The sequence below is a fragment of the Molossus molossus genome, unplaced genomic scaffold (genome assembly GCF_014108415.1).
Source record: "Molossus molossus isolate mMolMol1 unplaced genomic scaffold, mMolMol1.p scaffold_m16_p_4, whole genome shotgun sequence".
Classification (NCBI taxonomy): Eukaryota; Metazoa; Chordata; class Mammalia; order Chiroptera; family Molossidae; genus Molossus; species Molossus molossus.
In genome coordinates, this window is record NW_023425377.1 from 41,335,713 (window position 1) to 41,353,398 (window position 17,686).

Here is a 17,686-nt window from a genome sequence, read left to right on the forward strand (position 1 = left end):
CACATAAGCTTCCCTAAAACACTGTCCCCCTCAGGCTAAAAGATCTAAATGGCCCAGTGTTCCACACCAGAAACCCAGTCTCTCAGCCCTACCACCTCTGACAACTCCCTACAGGAACCACTTGAGCTGCTTGAAAAGCCTCTCAAAGGCCAACTGGTCCAAAGCCTCTGCATGAGCTCAGTTAAGTTCTTCACAGTGAGCGGAAGCTGCACTATTGCAAAACCTTCCCACCAGCTCTGGCTTTGCCTATAATACATATCTTCCCCGGGGACATGCAGGGGACACTGGTACCTCTTCTGGGTAAACAGGGCTGTAACTTTCCTGGTGACCTCAACATCCCTGTAAAATGACTATGCTCTGGATGATGGCTAGCTGACTGGTCCCAGGCTTCCCACTCACCTAACCAGGTACCCAACTCCTGTCTCATGAAGAAAACCAACCTTCCTACAGACATGTTTCTGAAGGTGGCTGGCACAGGCCCTGTTGAGAGGCCCTGGCAGGTAAACTTCTAGCACAAGTAGAGATTATTAAGTAACAAGACTCAAGTGAGGCGCTGGAACCCTCCCCATCTGAGCCCCATGCTTCATACAGTTAAGGTCCCTTCTGATCACTCCATCCCCTTTCATCACTCACCACCCCACATATACACCCACACACATGCATACACATGTGCACACACACCATACACCCAGTGGTGGCAAGTGTTACTAGCACACTCTGGGCCATGCTCTAGTCTTTCAAACGGCAAGCATCAGCCCTGACGCTGACCTTTATGGGGCCATAACCCACCCTCTACTATTGTCCAAACCCTCAAAGTAAAGCCCAGTCACAGGAACAAGGTAAGGATTCCCACATCAGAGAACTGAGCCATAACTCAACAGAGAATGAGCACAGGAAAAGCAACTTCTCCCCACCCAGTGTGCTGTACAACCGTTCAGACTACAGGTCTCTGATAAAATTAATAGGGCTCTTAGCTCTGGAGCTTTCACGGCAAGCAAGCAAGCAAGCAAGCAAGCGTGCGTGCACACACACACACACACACACACACACACAGTGTCTCTCACTCTCCATTATGAAATTAAGGAAACCATTCCTTTAAGTGTAAGACAGGTTTCTTTTATTAATTTTTCCTTAACTTCTCGTGTTTACTGAATGTTTTTCCTAGTGTAAGAACGTGACCTGGAGCTTTAACAAACCAGCTTGGATAACGCAACCTTGATAAAAGCTTGTCTGCACATAAGTCATCAATTATCACACTCTCTGGCCTGGCCTCCTTGTAACTCCAATTGGTCTTAAAGCCTATCTAAACAGAGAGCAAGCAGACCACATCATCTTAGTTCTAGTTTAAACTTTAAACTTCAAATTTACCCCATCCCAACACCCACGCCCTCCCACACACACACACAAAAAAAATTAATTAGAAATGGCCATTAAGGACTGAGTCAGTTGCCTAAGAATTGGCTTAATCCTGCAGCCAGCACTCCAGAGCTACTGGCCTCACAGCTGGCCAGCTGGAACTCTTGAAGTAGAGAAAGGTAAAGGATGCTCTAAGAACAGGGCCAATTCCTGGCTTCCACGCATGCTTATGCACCAACATAAATACACTTTCACCTTCCTTCTCTCTAAGCAATGTTTCTCTATAGCACTTTAGAGACTGTTAACACCCTATAATTTTCAGTGCGCAGATGGACACTTATTCTAAATACACAGGGTATAATCATATTTCTAACACAGCCCAAAATTAACAGAGAGGCACTCTGTTATGCAGAATAACAATTATTACAAAGATCCAAAATGTAACCAACAAAGCTTACAACAGTTTCTAGGGCAGGTACCAGCTCCGCCTCCAATACAGGCTTCCCTTGGAGTTTCCAAAATACCTCACTCCTATCCACATTGCCCCTCAGGACATGCACAGGAAATGCTTTGGTGCTCCTGACATTGGCTGCACAGTATGAGGTGTTGCTCAAGTCAAGCACCACAATTTCAGAGTCCTCCAGTACAACCCAGTGTATCTTCGTTTTTCATATGATCTGTCAGCTGTTTAAAAACATACAAATTGGCAGACTCATGACAGATATTAACAACACACAAGTGACTGTGAATGAGCTAAAAAAATTTTAACTCTGGTCCTAGAACTTCAAGCTATACCTCAAATTTACAGAACATCTCTCAGCTGAATAAGCAGGCCAGGATACAAATCTTTACACCATAGTTAACAAGAATCAAAATTCCTCAGGTAAATTTATCATGCCTATAGCCAACAATACATCTACTCAATTCTAACCCTCCAAAGAGAAAATTATTTATAGACTTTGATGCTTGGGGTATTAATGAAACCTACTTTCTCAGGAAGGACCTCCTCAGTTAACAATTTGCTCCAAGTGAAGGGGTCTATTTTCCCAAGAGCAGCACATGACATCTGTAGAGGGAACTCCTTTATTGGGGGCAGGGGCTGAGAAAAGGGAGGGAGTTGAAGTGGAGCAGAAATGAAACGGGAAGATGCTCAGAGCATACCTGTGTTTTCTATGTTAATCCATGCCATGCCATGCTCTAGCCCTCAAGAACAGGGGGAGACCGCACCCCCATCCCCACACCAGGTGGGTAGACTTTGTGGCAATCTCCACCATAGATTTTTGAAGCGAAATTAGGGTTCCTGCCATGTATATCATAACGAAGTCTGCTTGATAGCCGGTTATAGTTTTTGCTATAGCTCAACTTCCCAAAACAAACTTATCTTTTTGTATAAGCATGATTTAAACATAAAGGGAGTGAAGCATAAACTCAGTAAGACTAACTGGGCTTCTAAATAGTACCATTATGAAAAAGATAACAATGCACCTAATTTCTGTATGCAACTATTTAGAAGTCAAAATGTTCCATACACTACCTATATCCCTTCCCCCCCAAGCCCTCTAAAAACTGACTAAGAAATGTCCAGTACTGGATTGCTCTAGTTGATATTTAGAACAAAGTTGACAACTTAAAGCTTTATAATAGTCTCTTTTAATATAAACAATTGCTGGAATCAATCAATGTCCATTTCAGGAAGCTTCTTGTCTGAATCCGAAGGCACAGCTGTGTCTGCACCCTGCTCGGCAGCCTGAGGGCCTGGGCTGTCTCCTTGTCCGTCCACTGGTCCATTCTGCTCTGCATTTTTTTGCTCCTCTTTTGGAGGTTCCACTTTGGGTTTAGGCTTTGAAATTATAGGGCTACAGATACTCATCAGCTCCTAGAATGGTGGAAGACAAAATTGTCGTTTCTTATAAAATAATAAATTTTACACGACACACAAAACCCAAGTCCATCCTCTCCCACCCAATCCCCAAATCAGAAGCTAAGATGCAATAACGAAGTTCCCTCCTAAATATCCCTTAAAGGACTATTAATAATAAATAAAGAAGCTGACAAGAAAAAACTATTTAAAGATATAAAATACCTTAATTTTGGCTTCAATGTCTTTTGCCTTGACAATTGGGTCCATGGTCAGACTCTGCTTGTTCTGCAAATTCAGTTTCTTATTCATCCACTCCATGGCCTCATTCGTGCTTTTTTCCACCTTCATCACGTCAGCAGCATCCAAATGGTCATACTGGTCCTCCTGCAACCAGCAGTCAACCAGACAGTGTCAAAGGACGACACTCCCCACCAAAGTACCATACAGTACTTCACAGTCTTTCGAGAAGTTATAATCTTTCCCAAAATAGTGCACATTAACCCTCACAATCTAAATAGATATTCAATTCCTTAAAAATTCAAGAAAGGAAAAGCAAACCCAATTTTTAAAACACTCAAGAACCAGATTTAAAAAATCAAAAATATATATAAGGTTGTAATTAAAAGACTTCAACAGTATAAATAGCACATGCTTTATACCCAAAATGTTAAGAATATAATTTCACAATGCAAAAAAAACAACATGTCATTAGATATGAGAGCCGAGGTTTATGCGTGCTTGCTAGGAACCAAAATAATAATGAATATACTTTTTTTTTTTTTTTAATCCTCACTGGAGAATATTTTTCCATTGATTTTTAGATAGGGTGGGAAGGAGGGAAAGAAAGAAACATCAATGTGAAAGAGACACATCAATTGGCTACCTCCCACACAACCCTGACCAGGGCCAGGGATCAAAATGCAACCGAGGCACGTGCCCTTGACTGGAATTGAATCTGTGCCTCTTTAGTCCACGGGCCGATGCTCTAACCGCTGAGCCATACTGGCCAGGGAGTGAATACAATTTTTTTTAAGGAGGCCTTTTTGAAGCAAAATCACAATAAGTAAAACAAGGTCACTTTCTCTCTAAGTTTCTTACACAAACAATACATTAAGAACCTGGAGAACAGTGGAGTGGTTAAGAAACCAAACTCTGGAGTCAGACCTCAGGCCAGGTCCCCGTAACCTTGGGTACTGCTTAGGACAGTGAGGCTTAAAGAAGTTAGACGTTATCTATAAATGTTGATATTAACGTCTACTTCATAAGGATACTAGTGTAGATTTAATGAGATAATATATTTATGAAGTATATATCATATAGTGCTAAAAAATTGATAAGCAGAAGTTTACTGTTGAGACAGTCCTACATGTGCATAGCAAGCCAAATTATAAGCCAGGATAGAACAGGTTAAGTCACTGATGAAACATTTTACAGCAAGAAAAGGAAATAATATTGCTCAATACCCGAGTCCACCTATTAAAGAGAAGTGGTAAATCCCAGGGTTCTTATTAAGGTTACATAAAATATTATACATTACATTAACAACTAAAAAGAAAATATTATTAAATAACAGTTAAAGAGAAAAATTATATAAATGCCTCAAAGCTTAACTCTACCAAAACAATAAAAGGGAAGAGGGAAAAAAAGATACCTTGTTTTTGAAAGAGCTGATTACTTTCATATACTGTTGGATTTGTTTCCCTAATTCTTCAAACAATTTTGGTCTTTCTTCGGATTCCTGGAATCTTATCTTAATAGGCTGACCTAGAGTCTTAACAAAAGAGAGAACATACAAATTCTTCATAAGGTAGTTTTAGAGTAGCGATATTTCTACAATTACTAAAACTGATAAGTATATTTAACCTCCATGCTATTAAAAAGTTAAATATTTCCCCCAGCCCACTGACATAAAGAGAGTTGGGGGAAAGTAGGTTTATAGTGGTGAGTATGCAAAACACAATTTACGCTTGTGTTACTGTTTACTAACTAATTATTACATTACTTTCCATATGAACAACTGCAAACCTACTGCCCTACCCTGTGTACTCAGGTTAGATATGAGAAGATATCTCAATACCGGTCCATGTGGAAACACTTCAACTATCACCTAAGGCCTAATTCTCAAAACATAGTGGGGAGACAACCAAATACGAGGTGCCTGCTGACAGTGACACACACGGTAAATATGAAGTGCCAAAGCAAAAAACACTTTTTACCTGAATCTAACAAAGCCTCTAGATCAATCCATCAATTTACCAGATATTAACCACCACAGAGATAAAAATCAGCAAAACCCAGGTGGGGTCAAATCCTACAGCACAAATGATGCCGTTTTTCCATCAACTAAATAAGGGGGAGAAATGAAGGAAGAACTATAGACAGAGCTGAAAGACTTATCAACAAAATGCGTGGACCTCACTTGGATCTGGAGTCAAACTAAAATTTGATATGAAATAAGTGGAACTTGAAAACTAATTGAATTTATGGCAGAGCTTAAAGTTACATTCTTTTCTTTTTTTCATCCTCACCCGAGGACATTTTTGCATTTATCATCTTCCAATAGAGAGGGAAGGCGAGAAGTGAGAGAGTGGAGGAGGAAGAGAGAGAGACATCGATGTGAGAAAGACACATCGATTGGTTGCCACCCACACGACCCCAACCAGGCCAGGGACAAACTGCAACAGAGGCAGATGACCTTCGCGGGAACCAAACCCGGGACTCTCTGGTACACAAGCCAATGCTCTAACCGCTGAGCCAAACTGGCCAGGGCTAGGTTACATTTTCTTTTAAATACATATTGAAATATTTTTGGATTAAATATAATATACAGGACTTGCTTCAAATAACTGGGAGAGAGAGCAGAAATGAAACAAAATTGGCCATAAATTGACATTGGTTGAAGCCATTCTTCTCTCTACATTCATGTGTTTGACATCCCCCATAATAAAAAGTAAAACAAATAAAAAACTCAACAGGAAGGATCTCATCACTGGAGGCTCTTGCTATTCTTGCCAGAATAACAGAAGTACGGTCCTTAAGCAATTTCATTCCAGATTAGTCACAATGTCTGTTTGACAAGAAACTAAGTAATCTAGAGAAATGTGAATAGTCCTTGTGCATCTGCATCCTCTCCCAAACAAAAGACTTTAGATAGCTCTTTGTACTTTAACCCTAAATTTATCTATCAAATTCTTTAAAAACAAAACCAGATGGTTTGTTTATTGCCTACCTTTACGACAGGGACACATCTTGCTAGTCTTTGTATCTCGACACCAACAATACACTCAGCCCCAATTCAACAAACGTTTTAAGTCTAAATTCAATTTTCTGAAAAAATTATTTTGTTTCTCTAAGTTCTAAAAGTGAGAAAGATAATGAACCTAAATGATAAAGCATCTAATTCTTCGATCACTCTCAGCCTGTCTTCATTACCTGACATAATTCCTCCCAATTCTGAGATGCTCGCATTGAAAACTACAGCATGAGTTCAGGACACTTCAGCTTTCAACAGTCACTTACTTTTAACTCAGCCAATTTATCGATGTAAACTTGCTTTGGCTGGTCTTCCCCATCCTCATACAACCAATTTTCAGTATCTTCTAATTTCAAGATAAAACGGTTACGATCCTAAAGATGAAGAAAATATTGTAATTAGGTCAGTTTTGATTTCATCAGTTTTGAAATCAGTTGATCATTAGTGGAGTCACAGACATAGACTGTGATATATCTGAATTTGCTTTAAAAAATACAAGGGGGAGCCCTGGCCGATTTGGCTCAGTGGTAGAGTGTCAGCTCTAGCCCTTGAAGGGTAAGAGGTTCAATTCCTGGCCCTGGCAGGGGTCTTGTGGGAGGCAGCCAATCAATGTGTCTCTCTCACATCAGTGTTTCTCTCCCTCTCTCTCTCTCTCTCTCCCTTCCTCTTTCCCTTCCTTCCTCCCTCCCTCCCTTCCACTCTATCTAAAAATCAATGGGGAAAAAAATATCCTCTGGTGAGGATTAACAAAAAATAGGGAGACAGGAGATACAGAAAACAAGACTGGCATGAAGTTGTTTGGCTTGAAAGGTACAAAAAGATTTATTATTCTCTCTGCCGTAAGGGACATCTGGGTATGTTGGAAAATTTCAGAAATGGAAACTTCATTTACAAATAATTAAGTTAAAATAAACACTAGGAAAAAGTGACCTGATTTTAAGATACTGGGTAAATAATAGCATGTGTATGTATCAAAAAATGATGCACGAAGACTAACCTTTAGAAAACACTCCAAATTAAGAAATACAAAATACTAACCCCACAAAAATACATTTTAATAATTTTACTGTATACCTACAAATGCACACTTCCCTCTAAGATTTAAGGATGCTCCCAGAAGACACATAATAGATGCCACACTGTGCAGCACATACTTACATCTTCACCCACAAACTTCTCGTATTCACCACTGAGCTTGTCTCTCATTTCATACACATATTCTTCTACTGCATTCTTAGCATCATTCCGCTCTTTCTCCAGCTTATCCTGCATGATCATCTTTCCCTGAGGACAGTAGAAATCAGTTAAGACATTCTGACAACTACATAATTTCCTCTTATATATTAAGTAATATAATTATCAGAGTAGAGAATCCATCTTCCCCAAATCCTTTTAATTCTGCAAGTCATCCAAGAAACGAGAGCTGGAGGCATTAGTCCTCAGTAAATAATAAAGACCAAGTGAGAGTTTTGTGGATGTATTTAGAAAAAATGAGCATCAGAAATATCAAGATGTAGAAACTCAAAAGCAAAACTTTGAAAAAAAACTCAAAAGGACTTTGAGAAACTAGAGCTCAATATCACAAATGGTATCTCTGCTGTATTATTGTTCCTGTGGAATACAAAGAAAAATCAAATTTATTCCTATAAGTATAAATGCTAAAAGTCTTTAAAACAAAAACTATTTTAAAATCCAATGAATACATGATAAGAAACGTCACAGGCAATAGTTAATTCAATAAACATGCTCCAAAGTCACAAACCTTGCATCACTCACCATGACAAGAGTTACATATTGATTGGCAATAGGGGAAGGAACTAATAAACAAAATAGTGCTACCATTAATGCTATGCGATATTTTTGCCATCCACTTCCAGGACCCACCACCTCAAACATTCCAATCCCTAGAAGACAAACATATGCCCAAATACAAACAACACCTCCCTTAAAGCCATAATGTTAAAGATCTGAGCTTCTAGCAATACAGACGTAATTTTGCCATAAAAAATTTTGGGATTGCATGGGATCTATTAAATTTGCTCTTACAGAACCCAAAAATCGAAAATATTATTTTTCTCAAACTCCAAACAACCAAAGATGTATTAAGTCACTAGATACAGAGCTTGAACACTAGGTCACATTAATTTGTTAGCTTATTATCCTGAAATGTGAAATAACCACCTCGTTTTCAATGTACAAGTTGAGCATCTCTCTGTCTATCTGCCATAACAGCTGATTCTCAATTGGCAGGTCCACAGTACTGGTCTTCACTTTTGCCTTCTTGGCTTGAGGTGGTTGATCTGTCTTTTTGTCTTTTGATCCAGTTTGGGAGGTCTAAGAACAAACACACAGACTAATTTAAACTTCCAAATTAGGTCATGTTTCAAAAGCTGTTTTTGCTTTTATTTTTATTTTTATTTTTTTTTTTGAGAGAGAGAGGAAGAGAGAGACAGAAACATCGATTGGCCACCCCCTGCATGCTCCCCACCAGGGTTCAGGCCCACAACCTGGGCATGTGTCCCTACTGGGAATCGAACCAGTAACCTCTTGGTGCACTGGGTCAATGCTTAACCACCAAGTCACACCAGCCAGGCCGTTTTTGCTTTTTTAACAACTTTGTTTTCTGATGATCTAAAGATCCTAAGACTATGTCTTATAATATCTGGAAAGTATGGCAAGATGAAAAAGTTCTGGATATTGGTTGCACCACAGTGTGAATATACTTAACACCACTGAACTGTACTGTACACAGACACATATACATTAATCTCCCATAATCACACAATCAACATAAAATCACTATTAAATCTTCTCTAATTTTCTTCCCCTCTTTAAATGTATAAAAAGACATGTATATGAAACTAGTGGGGAGAGGGTATAAAATTTTTATGGACCAGAGACATTACCAATATGATTTCCAGAATGTCTGCATTTACATTCTCACAAGGAATGGGAAAACCCACTCCACTGCACCCTGGCCACAAAGGAATTCATTTACCATCATGACACTACTGTCTAGTGATATTTCATCCACCATTCTTTTAGGATTTTAGTGTTTTTCCGCCCAATGACTGACTTCTGGTTTTTACTAATTTTATATTATTTGTCTATACAAGTTTTTATTGTTGAATCTATCCATCTTTTCCTCCGTGATTACTTTCATGCTTTGAAAGCCCTCCCCCTGATCCAAAGATTAGGAAACTATTCATTCAAGTTGTTTTGCTTTTTACTTTTAACTTTCAAATTCATCTAGAATTCACTATGTTCTACATGTGAGTCAGGATTTGATTAAGTCTTTTCCTGACCTCCTATCCAAGTAACTTAAAGCAGTTGCTGAAATGTATGTATCATTTGTATTTTGTTTCCCTTTGAAACAGTATGTACTCTGAAAGGTGCCAGTTCCCAAGCCACCTCATGCAAGAAGCCTCAGGTAACAACCCCCTTGAATGCCACAGCTCCCTGGCATTTGGGAGTGGGGGGAGTGGTGGTGGCAGGTGGCACTTCTCTCTTCTCCTCCTCCCCCACCTTCCACAAACACATAGAAAAATGCCCCTAACCCAGCCAATAACAAAAATGCCTATAACAGACTAAAGCATCTGTGAGCATAATTTCCTCTGTCCATTATTTTCTTTTTTACAATTATTTACTGTGAATAATGAATTTAAGCCACCTTAAGGCTCTGCCAAACATTTTAAAATGCCACAATCACAAATACCTAGAATGAAATTATACATTGCAATGTTATAAATAGTTGGAAAGAAAAGGTGTTTTCAATGCTGACCAAGAAATTTAAACATGAAAACTCAAAATTTAGAATTAAATAACAGGTATGTTACATATTCATTTAAATAAATACTTGAGTAAATACTACATCATTTACATGTATTTAAATACATTATTTAAAACAAGATTTCTTTTACAAAAAAGAAGTTTCAGAGAGCTGACAAAATTTGAAAGACTTATTTATCAGTAAAGAATGGGCAGGATGACTATTAGTAATGGCCATTCAGAAACCAGCATTAAACAATCACTAGTCTAATAAAACTAAGGCTTCGGAGAGCTTTCTTATATACCAGCTAGAATAGAGTACAAAGACCATCTTTCCAAACACACTTTCCAAACTTGCTACAAAATTTTGCTTAAAAGCTATTCAAATACACTAAGAATTCCTAATATAACTAACTTCCAAAACATAGTAAAAACACAACCAAAGCCATCTATGTGAAGAGACTGTTATACATCCTTTAAAATACAATTTATACCTCCATTTCTTCAGATTCAGCCTTATTTTCTGCTGGCATCTGCTGCTGTTGCTCTTCAACTTGTGGTTCCTCTTGGTCCACTTGCATCTTCTGAAAAACATGTCACATCAAATCCTGAAACTAGTTCATACCAGTGAAAAGACTAAGCAACGTCCATGACACATTGGCAAAAATCACATGGTATCCAAATTTCTGCTTAATTACCAGCCATGAGAAGACTAGAGTCAAATTCCAGCTATGAAGCCTATGTTACCTACAACACAGAAGTTTTCCTCTTTGGGTCTCAGTAACTACATCTGTACACTAAAGGTTAACACCTGCCTTGCCCTACCCTTATATAAACAAGAATGGCTGTGAAATTCCTTTATAAACCATACAGTACTCATAGAACATAGTGTGGCAATATTTAACACAATATAATCTGAAGAGAGCGTGAGCTTCTCCAAGTTTCCTCATGAGTAAATTTCTCTCAAAAATCTTCACTTTCTCAAGCAGTTCATAAATCAGCCTTTTCATTCACAAATACACAACCATTGCATGCATTAAGAGAGGTGAACACCTTGAGAATTCTGTTAAAAGACCAAAGCCTTAGAATAATGAAAAAAAAAGAGAGAGAGAAGTTTGTGGAAACCCTGAATCAGTGGCTTTCAAAGCCTACAAGCCAGATCATTTCAATGCCAGAATGACCTTGGAGGTTTTTTAATTTTCTCATACCTGAGCCTTAGTAGGCACAGATCAAATCAAACAAATCTCTGGGGATAAAACACAAGCATTTGTAGTTTTATAAAACCTTGACATTTTGATGCACAATAAGGACAAGACAATGCATGATTCCAACAAATAAATGTCAAATGTATTCTACTTGTGCAAATAATCAACCAAGGCTCATAGCATTCAATAATGTGAAAGAATCAAGAACTCAAACTGACAAGTGCATGGTCTGAAGGAGGGAGCCGGTTATGTTACATTTCTATATAAATTCAGTGTAGACTTCCTGCTAGTTCACCCATGTTGGGGGAAGAGGATGCACGCAAACCCATACTCCGCAGCTCTGTCACAATGTTCCTCCCTTGTCATCTAGTCTACTTGCTATAATTTAGTTTCTAGACAAGTCACCTCTGGACCCCATGAATGTAAATGTCCAAATTACCTCCTCCTCCTTTGCATTCTGATCTGTTTCCATTGGTTCCTCATTTTCCTCAAACTTGTGCACCTCCACTAGAGATGCACTGGACACACTAAAAATGCCATGGACGTTTACTCGAACCTTGACTTTGACTTTTGAACTGGAGCCATCAGACTGAGGAGTAACTTTCTGAACGGAAAACTGAGCTGAAATGGAAATATGAGACAAAAGAGGAGGATTTCAAACATGAAAATATACCCACATGGCCAGGTAATGTGCATTTCTCAGTAACAAGTCAGTAACATGACACCTCAAAGAAGCAAAGTGGGTACTCAGAGAATTTTACCAAATTATCACATTTCTCCTTTCTCTTTCACATATATTCAAACTCTTATCTTGCCCCAATTAAGGACTCAAATATCTCTTAATCCTCCAAACCCTCCAGTCCCATATTCCAACTCATCTTTTTAGGCTACTGTGAGATAAATTCCTAAAACAATTCTGTCACATGCTCCTCTACCAAAAAAAAAAAAAAAAAACCCAAATGATTCCATAGTATTTCTGTAATTTATAAAGAACTTGCAACTTCTAGATTCAGTTATTAAACTGTTTCACTTATATTTTTTAATTCACAAAACTCTGCATAACATGAATTACCATCTTTAGTCCTGTTTTACAAATGAAGAAAACATTAGGTTAACTTTCCACAGCTTCTAAGTGCCATTCAGGATAGTCCTAATACTTTACCTACATATTCTAAGTCTGTAATTATCGTATAACTCTGGTTTCTCTCTCAACTAGTACTATTTTCAGATTCTAGTTTCTCAGAATCCATGAATAGACAGACAATATGGCTTATGATACTGCTATCACAATTTCCTAATAATTTTTTGTGACATCTCACAACTCTATGGAGGGTTAGTTAAAATTGCATTCTTTAATTCCTTTTAGTATCTAGCACCATATTATGCACAAGGTATATGTCAAATGTGCATTAACCAAATATGCTCCCACAATGGGAGATGCAATTAAATAATGATCATTCTACTAGTTCTGAACCGGGTAACAAGACTGAAAGAGGTTTTTTTTGTTGTTGTGTGCTCTGGCCAATGTGGTTCAGTTGGTTGGACATTGTCTATGTACTGAAAGGTGGCCTGTTTGATTTCGTCAGAGCAAATGCCCAGGTTGCAGGATACCCTGGTCAGGGTACATATGGAAGGAAACAGATTGATGCTTCTCTCTCACATCAATGTCTCTCTCTCTCCCCCTTCTCCCTTCCTCTCTCTCTTTTTTTTTAATCATCCTCACCCGAGGACATTTTTTCATTTTTTGTTTAGGTAGAGTGGGAGGGAGAGAGAAGAGAGAGAGAGAAACATTGATGTGAAAGGGACACATCGAGTGGTCGCCACCCGCACAACCAACCAGGGCTGGGGACAAACTGCAACCGAGGTACGTGCCCTTAGCGGGAACTGAACCCGGGTCTCTCCAGACCACAGGCCGATGCTCTAACCTCTGAGCCAAACCGGCCAGGGCCTCCCTTCCTCTCTTAAAAAGAGAAAAGAAAAAAAAAAAATCACTAAAAGCATGTTTCTTAAAAAAACTTTTTTTTTTTTTTTTGCCCAGCTGATGTGGCTGAGTTGACCCATGGACCAAGAGGTCACCAGTTTGATCCCGGTCAGGGCACATGCCCAGGTTTCGAGCTCAATCCCCAGTGGGAGGCATGTGGGAAGTGGCCAATCAATGTGTCTCTCTCACTGATGCTTCTATATTTCTCTCCTTCTTTCTTCTCCTAAGAAAATTAGTAAAAACATATTATGGGGGGGGGTGACCTAAAATACCCAAATATCAGAATATTGTACTTGCTCTGATTTTCTCAGTTCTCCCAAGTATGTATGCGTTTTTAATTTCCAACTTACCTATAGCCGGATCTGGATAGGGCAAATCCTGAGGAAAGCTATAATAGGCCTCAAGAGTAAAAGGTTCCTTTCTATAAAATGTGAGTACTTTAGAGAAAGGAGCAGCATGATTTCTTGGAAAGACTTCACAGTCACTGAATGGAGAAAAAAGACAAAAACACACAAATTTAGGACATTCCTAACACTTCTGCCCATGTACTCTAGTTTTGTAATTACTGTACAGTTTTAACTATTCTTCTCAATTAGCATCATTTCCAGATTAAAAGTTTCCAAGATTAAAAACTGTGTGTCAGTTTTTCAAAAACGAAATATGGCCCTGGCCAGTTTGGCTCAAAAGTTAGAGCATCAGCCCATACACTCAAGGGTCTCCAGTTTGATTCCTGGTCAAGGGCACGTACCAAGATTAAGGTTCAATCCCTGGCCCCGGCTGAGGTCGCACAGGAGGCAACCAACCGACGTGTCTCTCTCATATCAATGTTTCTTTCTTTCTCTCTCCCTCCTTCCCTTCCACTCTTATCTAAAAATCAGTGGAAAAATATCCTCAGGTGAGGACTAACAAAAAAAAAATTTTTTTAAAAGGAGTATGTTTCAATCAGCACAAAAAGGCACCATTGCAGCACAATCAAGTATAAGAAATTAAAGACAAATTTATTCTGATAACTAAAATGCTATAAGCGGGTACGGGATCAGGAGGAGGGTGTCAATGGGGGGAAAAGGAAAAACTTTAGTAACAAAAATTAATAAAAAAAAACATAAGTAATCACTTTGATTCATGCACTATAACAAAATGTCACAGGTTTGGAGAAGTTGAAATGGAATGCAGTATTTTACTCAGACTAAACACAAAATTAACTTTAAGTACAAAATAATTAATAAATGCTGTTACCTTGACCCATCTTCAGCTGGAGAGTTCCATCTCAGAGATATTGGATATGGTACTACATCAGTGATAGAAAATTCTCTGACTTTGAAAGCAGGCGATAAGATCGCACACTGGAATAATAATTTTTTAAAATTCCATTTGACAAACATAAACATTATAAACTGATAGTAGAGCTCTATTAAAAAAAGACTTCAGAAAACCATCAATTCTTTTAAAATATTTATATTAATAATTTAAAGTGTAAGAAATTAATTTATTAGTAATTTATATTAATAAATTAAGTTTAAACTGAATAAGCAGTTTTATGAACTTCTATCATTCGTCAAATTACCTATAATCTAGCTGTTTACCATTTTTCTATTAACCCTAACCTTTATTTAATCGATGTACAACACTACTTCATATATAGACAAAAGATACAGTACCAAATCCAACAGTATTTCAGGTTTACCTAGGTTTCTAGTATTTATCTGTTTATGAATGCCACCTATGCATTTTAAAACAAAAGTTTCAGAACCTTACACCTTGAAACCACCCCAAGCTAACCTCAGGTTATTAACTAGATACATAAAATCATTGCCATCTTGTTACAACGACCTGTAAGTGGCTACCTGTAGAAGAAAGAAAACTCACCTGCAGTGCACAGCCTCGTGTGACAGCTTCATCAGCATTTAGTGTTGTACTGAGCTCTTTACCGAAAAATTTGCTGATCTTCTCTTTAACTGCAGGGATTCGCGTCGCACCACCAACTATCTCCACTGCATAAATATCTTCTTTCTTTAACTCTATTTTACAGTGATTTAGACATTTAGATTAAGAATCTTTAAATCAGTATTTTACAGTGAAGTGAAAGAGCAATACAGCACCTTATCACAACAAAATAACTTGCAGGTGTGTAACACAACCCACCACCCCTTCCCTACACCCTGTCCACAACAGCATGAACACAAATGTGTGGTTTTCACGCATCTGGAAACAAGTAGGTATCTTTCGACCACAAAAATAATGGGGGCAGGATGGCACAGTAATACTGGTATTTAGGAGGTGAGGGCCAGGAATACTCAATGCCCTACAATCTCTGAAAGAGTCCCATACAAAAAATTGTTAAAACATAAATAATTAAGCTAGACATAAGGAAGATAAGAGGGCCTTGAAATATTGGGTCAGTCCTGACACAACATGAACGAAAAAGAGGTATTCAGATGCACATTTAGCCACTCTAGCACTCCATCCAGATTATAAACATAGTCCACATTATAGCACATGTATAATCTTATTATATCTGAAGAAAAGAAGGTTCTGCTGTCACTCATAACTCTTAACACCACCTGGTTTCCTGGTCACATTTTAATGTAATAAACATTAACAATTTGACAAGGACTATTTAAAGGAACAGGATGTCCCAGTGTGGAAAAAACCTGCCCATTTTGACATAACCACTGTGCTTTAAGAGCTGAACCTTTGTCAAGCTGACAGTACTTTTCAACACAGTGAAATAACTAGCAACCAACACAACAGTGGACTCTAGGTAATTGTTTATCGAGCATTTTTGGAAAATTAGTAACATATTTGTAGAACAAACTTTTACATTTTAGCTCAAGATGAAAAAGCACCCTGGTTCAAGTAAATATATGATTATCATATCCTCCCTTTGCTCTGTTATTCAGCAAACAAAAGATTCACTGCCAGAAAAGCCTACAAGACTACTATAGCAGCATTGCAAAAGACAATTTTTACCATCATAAAATAACTGAAAAGTTTATATCCATCTTTGAGTCTGAATTGTTTCCTGGAGAAACTTTTAGATTTCCCTGGACACACAAAAGTGTGTCCATAAAAGATTACTTGGGGGAAATGGGAGTTCCAGAGGGAAGATATAAAGAAGCTTAATATAGCCCTGAGTTGTTTGTACAATGAAAATCTGTGTAACTGAAAAAAAATTATTGCCCTGGCCGGTTTGGCTCAGCAGTTGGAGCATTGGCCTGCGGTACAGAGAGACCCGGGTTCAGTTCCCGCTAAGGGCACATACCTCGGTTGCAGTTTGTCCCCGGCCCTGGTTGGTCGTGCGGGTGGCAGCCACTCGATGTGGCCCTTCACATCGATGTTTCTCTCTCTCTCTCTTCCTCTCTCTCCCTCCCGCTCTATCTGAACAAAAAATGGAAAAAATGTCCTCGGGTGAGGATTAAAAAAAAAAAAAAAATTATTGAACAATATTTCCAAAGAGTATGAAATATACAAACAATTCAGTCACAAAAATACTTACTTGTGCCCTGGCAGGTTTGGCTCAGCAGTTAGAGCGTCGGCCTGTGGTCCAGAGACCCGGGTTCATTTCCCACTAAGGGCACCTACCTCGGTTGCAGTTTGTCCTTAGCCCTGGTTGGGTCCTGCGGGTGGCAACCACTCAATGTGTCCCTTTCCCATCGATGTTTCTCTCTCTCTCTTTCTCTTCCTCTCTCCCTCCCACTCTATCTGAACAACAACAACAAAAAAACAGAAAAATGTCAAGTGAGGATAAAAAAAAACTTACTTGTTTGTTCCAAAACACTACGAAGTGGTGGCTCCACTCTAGCTAAGAGATCATCACACATCTCCAGAAATTTGCCTCTATATAAAAAAAACAAAAGCAAAAGGTTAAATCACATTCTACTTTTGTGGCTATAAACAAAATGGCTGTAAACAAAAAGCCAGATAACAAGTATTGGCAAGGATGTAAAGAAATTGGATGCTTCACACGTTCCTCATGGGAATATAAAATGATGCAGCCACTTTGGATAAAAGTTTGGCAGTTCTTCAAAATGTTAAACATATGACCCAATAATTCTACTCTGAGTATTTAATGAAGAGAAATAAAGACATGACCACACAAAAAACTTGCACATGAATGTTGTACATAAATAATCCAAAAAGTGGGGAAAAAACCCTAAAGTCCATCAAATGTAATCCAGCAACAGAAAGGAATGAATGAATACAAGACTTCTGATCAAGATGGCTGTGTAGGTAAATGCAACGCTTAAATTGTCCCACAAGCA

At 38.4% G+C, this 17,686-nt stretch overlaps 1 protein-coding gene across 2 annotated transcripts in view; it reads right to left on the reverse strand.

Moving 5' to 3' along the window:
• Positions 1-1,113: 1,113 nt before the first annotated feature.
• HSPA4 (heat shock protein family A (Hsp70) member 4) overlaps positions 1,114-17,686 on the reverse strand; it is a 46,784-nt gene continuing 30,211 nt past the window's right edge. Inside the window, exons 8-19 of one of the 2 annotated variants that reach the window (XM_036282312.1) lie at positions 17,185-17,261; positions 15,291-15,442; positions 14,661-14,767; positions 13,775-13,908; positions 11,883-12,064; positions 10,733-10,822; positions 8,652-8,804; positions 7,629-7,754; positions 6,737-6,844; positions 4,869-4,988; positions 3,440-3,601; positions 1,114-3,232 (exon numbers count right to left, since the gene is read on the reverse strand). In XM_036282312.1, the coding sequence (XP_036138205.1) occupies positions 3,029-3,232; positions 3,440-3,601; positions 4,869-4,988; positions 6,737-6,844; positions 7,629-7,754; positions 8,652-8,804; positions 10,733-10,822; positions 11,883-12,064; positions 13,775-13,908; positions 14,661-14,767; positions 15,291-15,442; positions 17,185-17,261 (1,615 nt within the window). In that variant the 3' untranslated portion in view covers positions 1,114-3,028. The remainder of the gene's footprint in view (positions 3,233-3,439; positions 3,602-4,868; positions 4,989-6,736; positions 6,845-7,628; positions 7,755-8,651; positions 8,805-10,732; positions 10,823-11,882; positions 12,065-13,774; positions 13,909-14,660; positions 14,768-15,290; positions 15,443-17,184; positions 17,262-17,686) is intronic. The other variant, XM_036282313.1, reaches the window with a different exon arrangement.